The sequence below is a fragment of the Aythya ferina genome (genome assembly GCF_964211825.1).
Source record: "Aythya ferina genome assembly, chromosome: Z".
In the NCBI taxonomy this organism is placed as follows: domain Eukaryota; kingdom Metazoa; phylum Chordata; class Aves; order Anseriformes; family Anatidae; genus Aythya; species Aythya ferina.
In genome coordinates this window covers 417537-431981 of record NC_140299.1, presented here as the reverse complement: position 1 = coordinate 431981, position 14445 = coordinate 417537, and the positions used below count along the sequence as shown (strand labels likewise).

At 34.4% G+C, this 14445-nt stretch overlaps 1 protein-coding gene across 8 annotated transcripts in view; it reads left to right on the top strand.

Annotated features, from left to right (window-relative positions):
• Positions 1–14445, top strand: part of LOC311426675 (E3 ubiquitin-protein ligase NEDD4-like) — a 141958-nt gene that overhangs the window by 101386 nt on the left and 26127 nt on the right. For 6 of the 8 annotated variants that reach the window (XM_084503210.1, XM_084503204.1, XM_084503203.1 and 3 more), the window contains 8 exons: positions 64–114; positions 3018–3079; positions 3184–3283; positions 5479–5645; positions 7246–7378; positions 8455–8631; positions 9375–9449; positions 11295–11354. In XM_084503210.1, the coding sequence (XP_084359336.1) occupies positions 3033–3079; positions 3184–3283; positions 5479–5645; positions 7246–7378; positions 8455–8631; positions 9375–9449; positions 11295–11354 (759 nt within the window). In that variant the 5' untranslated portion in view covers positions 64–114; positions 3018–3032. The remainder of the gene's footprint in view (positions 1–63; positions 115–3017; positions 3080–3183; positions 3284–5478; positions 5646–7245; positions 7379–8454; positions 8632–9374; positions 9450–11294; positions 11355–14445) is intronic. The other 2 variants (XM_084503206.1, XM_084503205.1) reach the window with 1 other exon arrangement.

Below are 14445 nucleotides of genomic sequence, written 5' to 3'. Positions count from 1 at the left end.
TTTTTTTTTTTTTTTTTTTTTTTTTTTATTTTATTTTCTTCTTCTTCTTCTTCTATTTGACAGACTAGAGACGACTTCCTGGGTCAGGTGGATGTGCCACTTAGTCACCTCCCGGTAAGCAGTGCTTTTGTCTCTGTGTGCTCTCTTTGTCATCACCAGATATGTGAACTTGAATTTGTTTTTATTTTTATAGTTGAATGGGTTAACACAGGAATGTTGGAAGTTATTGAAAAACATTTACATCAAATTAAAGTGTCATGAGCATTGAGTACTCATGGAGCATGAACATTGTTATTTTTGCCTGAATTTGACCCCTTGCTATTGATGGATGTTATTACGTGAGGAAAATGGCTTTGCAGTGACTTTCACAATGATGCTTATTTGGATATGTCTGTTATGGTTGATCTTGAGTCATAACACTGTTGTTGTTGGCTTATAAACTGCGATAGTTGAAGAATATGATGGAAGGATCAAAAATGTATACTGATGAAAAAAGCATTATTCCATTCCCTAGCATAATAGCAACATTTTTTAGTATTATTGTGTCCATATTTGTGTGTATGCTTCCATTTACACACATGCATGTGCGCAGACATTCTCTCTCTCAAAGTAGCAGATACACAACTGTAGAGAGAGTCCCCAGTGTGAAGCTGCATGTGTACTGCAGACACGCTGCTCCAAAGTAGAAAATGATGAGGGACGTATTAGTGCATGTCTATTTTGCAGTCAGGTAGCATTTTACAGTTCCTTTTTAGTAAATGTTATTTTAATAATTAAAAATCATCAGCAAGAGTTGAGGTAGAGCTAGAGGCATGTCACAGGCTGTGAGCTCTTTGGAGGAATTGGCAGCTTTCTGCTTTCCGTCGGCATTCTATAGGCAGATGACAGCCCTACTGTCCTCTCCCCAGGGACTTGCCTCGCACTTCAGCGTGCATCTCACGTTCTAGCTCTTGTTTAAACAGTGGAACGCTAAACTTACTCTTTCAAGTTATTTTTAAGTCTTCTGCTGTCTTTAAATAGAAAATGCAAATTGTCTGGTTGAGCTTCTTTGCTGCCATTGAAGAATAAATTCCATTATCTAAAATGAGAAAATGTAGTCCAGAACTCCCCGCTTCCTTCCATTGAGGCTCACTCCGAAGTGAATGTGAGTCCTGTACAAAATCCTTCCTCACTCTCCATATTTGCAGATAATTTATTTAGCTCCAGAAGCAACTTTTTTTTTCTCCAAAATTTCTCCTGGAAAACTTGTAATACACATCTCAGAGCTGTCATTCGTTCTGTTTCTGGCTCTGACATAGCAGTGTCTCCCATGGGCTGTTCTCACGCTCTGCGTCAGTTACTTACATCATGCTCATCAAGGTGTGTGTACTCATTTGATGTTCAGGGAAACATGCTATAATTCTTTACGTTCTAATCAATGTTTTCCTCATTTATCCTTCCAGTATGCTCCATGAGAGATCATGGAGCAATTATTTAAAATATTTTCTTTCTCATTCTAACTGTGTTGCTGATTTGTTTGGCAAAATCCTGGCTTTCTCTGGCACTATCTAATTGCTATCTGCAATATTTGGTTAAAATAAACAGCTTCGTTTTTAATGCACATTGCATACAGATGAGAGTACTAAAAAGCAATACTTCTCAATCGTGCATTTTTTAAAGTCCTTGATTTGATTATAATCTACTATCTCACCGAGAAAATGGGAAGTCTGTCTTGCACAGATTGAGTGGAAACTTAATGCAGGAAATGCCTTGCAGGATAAGAGTTCATTCCGTGAAAGACTGTATGTTATTTGATATAAAATCTGAGATCATGAGTTAGGCTTCATTTTGAAGTTATTACTTACTGACTTTGAAATACCACAGATAATAAAGCTTTTACTGATTAGTAATCCGGGAGGCAGGTTATTCTGTGTTTATAAAGGCTTAGTAGAGGAATGGGGCACAAAAAGTATTGTTGTTTTTAAGGATGGGGCTGGAAAGGGATTTCTAGATGTACCACCATTTTTTTTTAGTAGGTGGCAGAAAGGAGCAACATTCCTGCTACCTTGGTGCTCATTTTGAGAAAGTTTCATGGTAATCCAAGGAACTAGATCTCAGGTCTCTGTTGGAGCATGTGTGGTAACGTGCTTACTTTTTCAGTGTAACACAGCTCATGCTTCCAATCTGTCAGCCCCAATGGTACAACAGGTTAATGTGCCCCAAGCAGTCCAAAGATTATACTTGTATATGGGCCTCTGGTTCTTTTATTTACCTTCTCATTTTTAAATCTCTAGTTTTGTACCTATAAAGTGCCTGATCTCACAGACTTGATGGATGTAACTTACCTTGATAAAGAAGCTGAAATTCTTATGTAATAGAAAGTTTTTTTTAAGATTTAAGGCTTTGTGAAACATAATTAAGTGGAAATCAGAAAATGTGATCTGTCGGCCTGATAGTATTACAAATCTGCTTCATACAGAATTTCATAATTCATATAGTCTTAACTGAAAGTTTTGAAAGTTTCAACAGTTTTGAAATAAAAAAAATGAAAGCCAACTGAAGAATATTTTATTTAATAGCTTTCCAAAGTATTTTGAAGCAGTCAAAATACTGGTATTTTGACGCAGTCAAGTATTTTGAAGCAGTCAAAATACTGCTTCAAGTGGATGCAGCCTTCTCTGACGATGCTGTTGGGTGACTGCATCAAGTTGGAGAGGGGTTGTTTACTGGGTCTTTCCCAGCTTTCACTGAGATATGAACGTTTCTGTGCATTTACAAACGTTTCTGTGCACTTAAAAACAAGGCTTGGTTCAGCCCATTACTGGTATTTGCAGTGACATCTAGTGGACCTCTTCCGCAGCTATATATTAAACATCCACCCACTGTAATTATACTGGAGCAGGTCTGCCTGCTGCAACTTTGTCACTTGAACAAATCCTCCCTAGCAGTTTTAGTTGGTCTGTGATGTGAATGTTCTTTATAGATCTCTGTGCTTGTTGGAAAGCCCTGTAATGTGCTATTTTCTTAAATACTTGTAGACTGAAGACCCAACCATGGAAAGGCCATATACGTTTAAGGATTTCCTTCTCAGACCAAGAAGGTGAGGGGGAAGACCTTTGTGTTTTAAAACATTTCTTACCTCGAGATTTATTATTTGCAACTATTTGAGGGCTATTGAATTAAATGCTTTTCTTTATTTTGTAGCCACAAATCTCGTGTAAAGGGTTTCTTGAGACTGAAGATGGCTTATATGCCTAAAAATGGTGGTCAAGATGAAGAAAATGATCAAAGGGATGAATCTGAGGTAAGACACTTAATCAAGAGTTCACTAGTTGATAACCTCTTTTTGTCTTTTTTACACATGTTGAGGTATTCAAATTATTAGAGATCTAAAAATATAATTATAGAAAAAGTTGTATTTTTGAAATATAAAATGCTGGTAACAATGTTGGTAGCTACTTACTCCCAATCACACATGCACACAGGTGTGGTTTTTTTTTTTAGCTGTAAGGTGATGTTTTCTCTACTATTTCAAGTACATCAAAGTATTTCAAGTGGCACAATGAATTCTAAAGTTTGTCTTACTCAGTTATGGTGGTGTTTTTTTCATTTTTATGAACATTCTCAAGACCTTATAAGTCATGCAAAGAGGGCAGAAGAATTCAGAAGTCTATCCAGGTAATTTATATTTGACATAAACATGATGGTCTGTATTAAATATATAAGTACCTCTTCCTGAGAAGCCATTTCAACGTAGCCGTCAAAACGCTTTTCTTCACTTCTTGGCAGCACTGGCTTTACAGAGAATAGAGCTCATGGAGGCACAGCAGGTTTAAAGATTTCTCAGCACTCTTATCAGCCATCATGCATCTTAAGAATTACTGCATTTAGAGTTGACCAAGTGGATATTAGCCCAAGTTTGCTTTACTAATAATGCACAACAGTTGCCTGTAACTTGAGAATGAGGGCTCTCATCCCAAGCTATATTTTTCTACTCTGGCGGTTGCTTTTCAGAGGGTCTGCCTTGGTCCCGGTACAGAGGCAGCAGAGTTGTTTCTTAGCAGTCGTCAACCTGCACATGTTAAAGCAGCCTATCAGGCTATCCAGCCTATCAGCATATCCAGCCAAAACCATGCTTTGTCTGGATCTTATGGCAGGGTGTTGAGTCTCTTATTACTATGAAGGCAGTTTACAGGTTCAAAACCATTTTTTTTCTCTGTCATCTCATATGAAAAAGTGAGTGTGTTCGTGTATAAGTACTTTTGTATTTTGTCTATACTTTGTACGTATTGTATTATAATTTTGTATATGAATTCATATATGAATCCAAAAAGTTTTATGTGTCACATAAATATATAGTATTTATATAAAATAATCAGTAATCCGTATATCTGAATTATATTCCGTATATAATCCGTATATCCTAGAAATTGCCAAATTCTAATATAATCTGAATTTTCTTTGATACTTCAAATAACAAGAATCTTAAGTCAAGATCCTCCTGACTTATATACATAAGGTAATGCCACAAGGCTCTAGTAGTGTCCTGTGAAAACAGCATTTCAAGTAAGTTAATAGTAGAGAAATTCTTTTAGGCTTTGTTTTATCAACACACTTACAACCATTCCTTAATTTTATACTTCAATTTTTGAGGATTAACGGGGAAGGAATATTCTTAACTATAATTGAATTACAGTAAGGTAGCATTTTATGCCTGTTGAATCTTACATAAGTGAGGATATTTTACCTAGAAAGAATCCACAAAGGCAATTAGATTTCAGTTTGAATTCAAGTAGATTTACATTTTAAAGTCTTTTGGGTTATGCTTATGAAACAGGAGTAAAATATAGCGTGGTGGTGGTGTAAGTGAAGTTATTGAATATGTTTAGAAATAATATTGATTTTAGGTTTGTTTATTTTCCCAGAAGAGGTATGGTTGAATGATCTGCACATCTGTATGTTGTCCTGCTTTTGCATAGCTTTTTTGCTGCTGTCAATAACTTTTAGACCATTTGGCAAGCTGCAGCTGAATTTGACAAAAGGATAGAATAGATGTGGTGAATAGAAGTTCCCATATGCTTTAAGAAAATAGCAGCTGGGAAAGAGAAAGGAAAAATGAAGGATTATGCTTCATGAAGAAAAGGTCACAGCTTGAGTTCAAAAGTTAGCAGTTGGTTCTGTTTGGCTTCATGACTGAAAATCTGCACCTGGCCACCACCAGGCAGAGTGCCTGCCCAAATAAGTTTAGGAATTCCTGTTTTAATAAACTGGTAGAATTTTAGTGTTTGTTGTTGTTGTTGTTGTTGTTTTAATCATAGAAATGTAGTGCACACTGTAACCATGGAGTTTATGTGTGTATGGTTGAGATTTAAGTAATTTTTAACTTCTCTTTGGAAAAAAAAATCTGAATCTGCACCCATGCAGTAATGTAAGCAACAGTAACACAACTTCTCTTTAACTCAAAGTTTATAATCTTTTTTTTTTTCTTTCATTCCTAAGCATGGATGGGATGTGGTTGATTCCAATGACTCCGCATCTCAGCGTCAGGAGGAGTTACCACCTCCTCCACTGCCTCCTGGATGGGAAGAAAAGGTTGACAACCTGGGGCGGACTTACTATGTCAACCATAACAACAGAACTACTCAATGGCATCGACCAAGTTTAATGTAAGTGGCAGTGTAGATAAATGTTTTACAGGTGAGTGAAAAATTATCTGTCAGGATAGTGATTTTTTTCCAACAAACATTATTGTTTTGAATTTGAATTCAAGGTTGGAAAAAGTTTAAGCACAATTTTTACAAAGCTGTTTGTAAAGGCACGCTTTTCTTTTGAGTTACAAACTAATTTTGATTCTGGTGCTAACTGCTACCTATCTGAAACTATGAGAAAATTTTCAGGTATTCTGGTAAATTGAGAACCAAAGTTTGCAGAGCTTCAGTTAAAAACGAAACATCTTTTTTAAAGAATATAAAGAGATTTCCCCACACCAAGCAAATCAGATATACACATAAGTATTCTGGGAAAATCTAGGGAATCTGAAGGTGGAAGAGAAATTAATATGTACCTTCATATATTGGGAGATAGATGAGGAATTTTTCAGTAAGTAATTTAAAAGGAATAAGTTCCTCTGCAGGGACTGTTGAAAGGGTATTAAAAACAAACAAACAAACAAACAAAAAACAACACACAAGCATTTCAAGTCTATTAAGTTTTGATTAAGTTAAACTGATTGATTTTGAAGACATCCTCTTTACTATTCAGTGTATAGACTTCATTGTTTATGCACGCTTGTGTTAATGTGCAGCTCCTGTTCAAACTTTCATTACACATTGGTTATAATTAGAGTTATAGTACTGTAGCAAGTTTACATTTTAAATAGTATGTTTTAATCAAAAATGTTAAGAGTTATACTGAAATCATGCATTATTCAAACATCTTGCATTATTTTAGAGTAGCTACTATTCTTACACTATTGTTTCTAATAAGTGATGTTTGTTCCTTCTTGAATGTTCATATTCATAGTTAAATTACGCAAATATGTGTTGTCTGTATTTATGGCACTGTTTGTTCTTTTTGTCTGATGTGTTTATCTTAGAATTTAATTAAATTTCATTCTGAAGGTTTTGAAATATTTTTGTAAATGCTGAGCTATTTACTATGCTGCTTTTATTTTTTCATCAACTACCACTGTTCTGGTTGGTAACAGTCCGTAAGCATCTATAAAAATTTAATTTTATAAATTATTTAATTTAGGACCCCCTTGTGTTCTGATTATGTTAAATGAAACAAGGAGTACATGGCTTCACAAATTTTTAACTGACAGATAACCAATTAGTCATGGCTAGAAAGCATCATCAGATGTGTATATAAAGTGGAGGCCTCAGGGTCTGCTATTATACTTTCAAGGTCACATGCATTTGTATTTTGAGTCTGGTTATCCTGGGTCACAATGAGTAATAACGGGTTAGTATGTTAGAGTGGGGACTTAATTTTTCTGTTGTGCCAACTTTGATGTGCAAAGAATGTTAATTTCCAGTATTACATGGTATTTGTGAAGTGCTTCCAGTTTTATATTATTTAAACTAAAGGATTAAACTGTTTCCTATTTATGAAGCCTGACATATGCAAGAGTAATGAATTTTATACTATAATCAAAAGCATTAATGAGGTTTTGGAAGCAATGGATGAAGAAGTAGGTGTTTCAGTTTAATATTCATTGTTTTCTTGTACTTTTCCCCTTCCTTATTTCTTTTCCCCACTATCCAGTGATGTGGGATCTGATTCAGATAACAACATCAGACAAATAAACCAAGAAGCAGCCCATAGACGGTTTCGCTCTCGGAGACACATTAGTGAGGATTTGGAACCAGAACCTATGGAGAGCGGAGACATTCCTGAGGTATATAAAGGTCTTGCTTTTAAGAATTTAACTAAACTTCAAGCCAGAGTGTTTCTCCTTTGTAAGCTAATTAATATACAACATGCATAATGTTTTACAGAAATTGCCTGAATTAAATATTAGTGACACAGCAAAAATCCTAGACAGAGCTATACTTTCAAGGTCATATGCATTTGTGGGTGACTGGAAGTGTATGCACTATAAATACCATGTAAATGCAAGGACAATCATTTATAATGCCAAGCATTGCTTGTTGTATATAAGTTGATAAAAACACTTTCAATATTCTGCTTTGAATAACAATGAAATGAGTCGTAAAAAGACGTGAAATGTGCTGAATAGAATAGATGTTTGCTTCAGTGTTCTTTAGCGTCTTGATTTAGAAGAAAGTGAAGCTGTTTTTTCTACCCAAAGTGCTTTGTTCTGTTTGAAATTCTGAGATCTTAATAATCAGCATGTTTGTTTAATTTACAGCTAGACTAACTAAATGAAGTTTCATAAATATTTGTACACCTAGGTGAGCTTTTTGTGCAAAGCTGTAATCCCATTCAACCTTGAGGAATATTTTATTATGAGAATCACAGGCAAAATTCTTTGTGAAAGTTTTGCTTCACTGAATGCTCTTCAGAGCAATAAAAAGATTGTGGAAGCTCTTACTTTGCTCATCATCCGTTAATATTTTATTTGCAGGTACTTATGAATATTATTATGCATTTTATTCTAAATTAAAATTGAGAGTTGTTTCTTACAGGTTTTTAGTAAGAGTGCAGAATTAGTTAAATTTTGAACAAAAATTTCCAATAGATTTTATTTAGTGATAGCTGATTTTTATACATCTTTTCATTTGCATCTGTATTGAATCAAAAAGCGTTGTTTCATCACCACCTTGAAGACAACAAGAAAATCTTTTCCCTTTATACTGAGGATGTTTGTATGTATGTTCTATGGATTGGTTTATTTAATTAAATATTAAGGCTGATTATCACACCTGTGTTTGTCATAATCAGGTAGTCATCTGGAAGGCAAAGGAGACACTTGGTCTGTCTTTACAAACTTAGTTCCTTTTCTTTTGTTAGCCTTGGGAAACCATTTCAGAGGAGGCAAGCGCAAGCGGAGATTCCTTAAGCTTGTCATTGCCACCACCTCCTGCATCGCCGGTATCCCGTACCAGTCCTCAGGAGCTGTCTGAGGAACTGAGCAGAAGACTTCAGGTCACTCCTGATTCTAATGGGGAACAACTGAGTTCTTTGATTGTACGTGACATGCTGTTCTTTCTGAATGCATCTCTATTACTGTAATCTTTTGTTAGTTCAAAGTAATCTGACTCATTTATATGGATGAGTAGTAATTGATGGACTTAGGAAAAACTGAGCACACAGGTAAAAGTATCTTCAAAAAAGCATCTTAGTTACATCATGGAACAAACTGCCTTGAAGAAGAGATTTTCTCAATTTAGGTTCAATATTTTTTTCTGTATGAGCTTAATTTGAGAGCCTGCTTCTGTTATCCTTAGTGTTTCTTTAGTGTTTAGCTTTAGCATTTCTATCCTGTTTCTTTAGTGAAGCAAAATACATCAAATAATACTAGAGAGTATCAAACTAGGCATTTACAAAGGAAAAAGGAAAGACTGCTAGTGCTGTTTCAATCATTGTCCACGTTATTATATGGTAATTTTTCAAAAGTTTGTTGTACATCTTTATGTTAAAGGGTGTCTCTTCTTACATTAGGATTTTACAAACCCTTCATAGTTTACTGGATCAGCTGTTGTAACACTAACAAAGGATAACAACTGAAAGTAGGCAGTTCTGGTAAAACGCTTCATGAGCTTGTTTTGCTTTTTCTCCCTTTCCCTTCCCCTTTCGCTTTCCTTCCCTCTTTGGGAAGAGGAAGACTTTAAGACTTTGGGCTACTATTCATAGTAATTCAATGTGAGAAAAACAAACCCCCATGTTTTAAGACATCTTAACTTACAGACATCCTTTTTTCTTTTCTTCAGCAAAGAGATCCTTCTTCAAGATTAAGATCTTGCAGCGTAACAGATACAGTCGCTGAACAGTCTCAATTATCTTTGGTAAGCAAAAACTAAGTTTTATTTCTTTCTTCTTGTTTCAACATTATCTGATTGCAAATAGTATCTTTTCCTAGAGGAGTTCTAGTCAGATCTAGTTCAGTTACCAATATGGACATATGACTATCCCAAATCATAATGGAAACCAAATTAATATCATCACGATTAGAAAGTAGAATGAGAAAGGCCATAAGAGAGGGAAAAAAGTGTCTGAAAAAGAGAAAAAAAGTGTCCTGTAAATTGTTTTTACTTGGAATATAGATATACGTATAACATTTAACAGGCTTAGTGTTTGCCTAGCTGTAGTTAAAACAAGCCTTTTAGTGATAGTCCTTGTACAATAGAACTGAATAGAATTGCGTGTTGGAATTTTTTCATCCAAGTGATTTAAGCATCAGCTTCTGCAATTTTGTTTAAGCACGTTCTTCAAACAGGAAAAAAAAAAAAAAAGTAAAGATAGTTTTGAAAAGAGTAAGATTCTCCTTCACTCTATAACTATGCACACCTTCCCTCTAATTCATAGTTCTACCTGTTTTATACTACAACAGAAGTATGAGGTTAGCAAAGGTGGTAAACTATAGAGAAACAACTTAAACTAGGATTGTGCAAATTATGCGTGTGAATAAAACTGCTCCAATTATTTCAAAACAATATAATACTTTAAACATTTTATTTTTTCTGGAGTACATGTTCCAGGATTTTCTTTTTTTTTTTTTTTTTTTTTTTTTTTACAATTTTTATTAGGAATATATTACATATGAATCCACACATAAAAAAGATTACACAAATTTGCTGTGGAAATGTTGAGTAAGTAGAGCGTTATTAGTATGTTCATTTTTAAAGCTGACGTCACTCCTTTGTTGTTGTTTTTTTCCTGTTGCTATTGGGCAGACATTTAGAGTAACCACAGTATTTTTCTCTTTAATTTTTCATGTGTTCTCAAAGATTTTTAGTGTATCTACATTTGCTGCTTATATTTGCATGTCATAGCTATTATTCAAAGAAGTGTTTCTGAAGTATTATCCACCTCTCTACTTTCTCCTCCGGACCAGCAATGGTGTGGTTTCCAGTACAATTCCTTCTTATCTGTCTTCTCTCCCTTCTAGAAGTTGATTCCTAACGAAGTCTGTTCCAGAGGTGGTCTACTTCTTAATTTACTATTGCCCTATGGAGTCTGGATTTCTTTAATTGCTGTAGTCAGATTGGGCCTTGTCATGATGTATCTTTCAGTTTACTATTGTAGAACACTCATTTCTCTAGCAGATGTTCAAAACAGCAGAACTGAAATCATTGCTCTATAAGAAGGATGTTTCCTGACCTTAATCTTTACTGAACTAATGATAATTTATCTTCTAGCAACTGAATCTATAATTTCTTTCTAAGTAAAGTGCTGTTCTTGACTTGACTGCATTAATTTTTACTGAAAATGTGAAACACCAGTTTCATATTTTTGGCCTGAGTTTTTCTGTGCACTCACTGATGACCAGAATGTACCTATTTTCTTTTTAAATACCATATTTTTGGGTGTAACGTATAAAATTTGTATCTCAAATAAGAAAGAGGAAAATTAATCATGTTAAACTTAGACTAAGTGGTCTAATTATTGATAGAAATATTGAAAAAACAGAATTGGATACTTGAAATTAGTTCTTTTGGGATGAGATTCTGACTTGGTTACCAGTGATTGATGGGTTCATTTTTTCGCTATTATCTGAAACATTATTTCAATCTACTTGCTCTCTTTTAATAAATATGAGAGTATGGATGATTCCTTTTTCCTAAAGATGTAAGAGTAATCTGTGACCTTCATCACAAAGTATACTTATGTGTAACATTATCATTTAACAGCAGAGTGGCCCATCTAGGAGAGCTCGTTCTTCAACTGTCACAGGTGGTGAGGAACCAACGGTAATAATACTCTTTATCAAACACTATCTGTAAATAAAATGTGGGTAGATTTAGGTCTTGTACCGTAATGAACATTTTTTCACAGAGATGCAATGTGTTAAATACAGCCTGAATCAATAGTTATATATATTTTTTGTTTCAGGTTTTCTCAAATAATACTGCAATTTCACTCTAATTCAATACTTGTCTAGTATGAATAGATGCCAGAGTATTAACAGAGTGCACTAAGAAAATACCAGAAATTTCTAAAAAATGAGAGACAATACCTAATTCTTTAAAAGCTGATGTTGAAATAATTGATTAGAGACATCAAATCAATATATACATAGCTTTGTTTTTAACTTGCTTTGTTTCCTTACTCTCCATTAGACTAATTCATTTTTATTCTTAAAGTTTATCTTAATTTGAGAACGGTGGAGGTACAATGGTATATCATTACAGCTCTTAATGGTCTTATTTACTGCCAGTTTTCATCTTCCAGTGTTCATTCTTCAGTCCAAGTCTGAATTTTTATTTTGCTCATCCAATAAAATTATTGAAATGTTTTTCTGAAATAATTTTTCCACATAATAAAAGGAAAACAGATTCAGCTTATATTGGACTTTGCTGATATTTTAAAATGTTGATCTGAAGCAAATTTGTTTCATAGAAATCATTTTATAGTGACTGTAATACTTGGCTTTCATGAACATTTGCATTCCTAGATAATTTGCTTCAGGGAAAGAAATGTAATTCAGACTTGGCATGTTTCTTGTTTCTATATAGTAATGTCAGACCTTAATTTGGGCGTTGATGTATCATTCTGCAATATTGTATGTATTTACTGTTTTTTGAATTTCAGAATCAAAGGAGCATACTTTTATTTTGTTCCTGCAAACAGCAGATTTTTTTAGTGTCCTTGCAGAATTTGCTTGACTAGCTCATCATTAGTTAAAATGTACGCTACATTGAATTGTAATGTAAAGAGAGTCTTCTTTTGACAGATGATCTTGTGTTAATTATACGTTTTAGAACAAAATATTAGTATTTTCTGCTAATAGCTAAGTTCAAACTACACTGACTCCTAATTAATATGATTAAATCATATTTTTTTATGTAAATTTGTTGCAACTTACTATTGGGCATAACCAGCATGATTGTTCTTAATTAGTGTTATTTTGTGTGACAGTTATTACCATCAAGCCTGTGTGTCCCAGATAGCCTTGTGTCCCAGATTTCAGGCATGGCCTCTGGTCTTTCTCGGAGGGTGATGGAGATAGGAAAGAGTCTGTTGATTTGAATTGTCAAAGCAAACTCTGGGGCCTGAGGTGGCTATTAAAGGGCGTATTCAGGCAAACTAACTTCAAGTACTTGATTTTGTCCACTCGTGGGTCTGAGTCTAAGCATTTAGATAGCTCATAAGATATCAGTAATCTAAACGTATTTTTTTTTAACACTGTAAAAATGTTACATCTGCATAGCGGACTTTTTATTTAGGTCAGTGACAGAGGATGAGTAAATTTGTTACTTGAGTGTCTGCAATGAAGTAGATGTTGATGTTTGTAGATAAATTGCAGGTTTGGGTAAATATAACTACGGTTATAAAAGCACCATGGATTTACTTTTTAATGTTTGTTTGTTTTTTGTCCCCTTACCACATTCCTCTGTGAAAGGTGCATTGTAAAAATAGGCTGAGCAAAACATTAGTTAATGCATCATATATCCCAGCATCTCTGTTCTCATGACATTTTGGCTTTAACTTCAGAGGCAGTCTCCCCATGTTGTTTATTGAAGGCACCTGTTAAAAAGCACTCTTGTTTTGGGTAAAAGGGTCTTGATAAATCTCCTAAGTTTCCATTCTACCATGTAGAATATCTTTTACATTGGTATCTAATGTATGGAAAGGAGTTTGAAGGGCAAACTTTCAAACTTTCTGTTTTGCAGATTGCATTCTGGTTTCATTAACCCACAATGACTAGTAAGGGGAAAGACTGCTGACAGCTGGATTTATTTTTGATAGAGTGTTAAAGAGAAAGGGAAGATCAGGTGGTACAGCTAGAGCATATTTCTAGTATTTCTGTATTCTAGTAAGTCAAAGTTGATCATTTGCAGCATGCCATCATACAGCGCATAGAATGTTTAATGTTAGAACCCAGGCTATCAGTTACCTTAATTAAATAATTTTGAACTAAAATATGATCTGTGGACTGTATTCAGACTAACACCTGTTACCTTGTTGATCACTGGTTAATTAATAGCTTGGAAACTGTTAGAACAGTCTTGGGAAAGGTAGTCAGTCTCCTGTCAGCTCTTTGAACTAAGTGGAAAAACAGCAGTATTTCCAGGACCTGACTACTCAGGAAATTAATAAATCAGTCTCATAGTTCATTACAATGAGTATTACTTTGTTTTCTCATCTGTTTTCCTTTGCTTCCTATTTCCTGATGTGCTCCATCAGCTTTCTGATCCATCCATTATCTTTTCTAATTTCCATTCTTGATTATCTAGACAGTTCTCCAGCTCATTGTGTCTATTATGCTCTTCTGTTAAAAAGCAAATATATTGATTAACTTAGCAAAAGTCTTGGGAAGAGGTCTTAAGAATAAGAAGCAAGAACAAGAATTACAGTAAATTACTTCACTGGAGCAAAGAATGTAGACTGTAGAAAAAGAATGTATCCTGAGTTTCAACAGGAGCCTTTAGAAGCCTGAAGAGATACCAAATCCTTCTGTGCAGTGCCACTCGCTTCTTTGATCTCTAGGTAGTAGTTTTCCACTGTATTAATATTTTAAATAGAAAGATCATACAGCAGAAGCCACCGTTTATTAGGACATTGAAAGAGTAATTTCTTTGGCTACTTTGTGATTAGCATGGTGAGTAAACCTAAAAACCTAGAGAGACAGAGGTAGCTATCCATGTAAAGTTAGTTGTGGCTTAATGCATCCTATGGTCTTATAAGTTTTCATAGTAACTCGAAACGTGGATGATAGTTTAAGAAAAGAAAAGAAGTTGCAGAATGCATACATTTACGAATCTAAGTAAAATAAGGAAAAAACAGTGAAAGTCTTACAGAATTTAAGATATTCATGAATAGATATTAAGTACTGTAGAT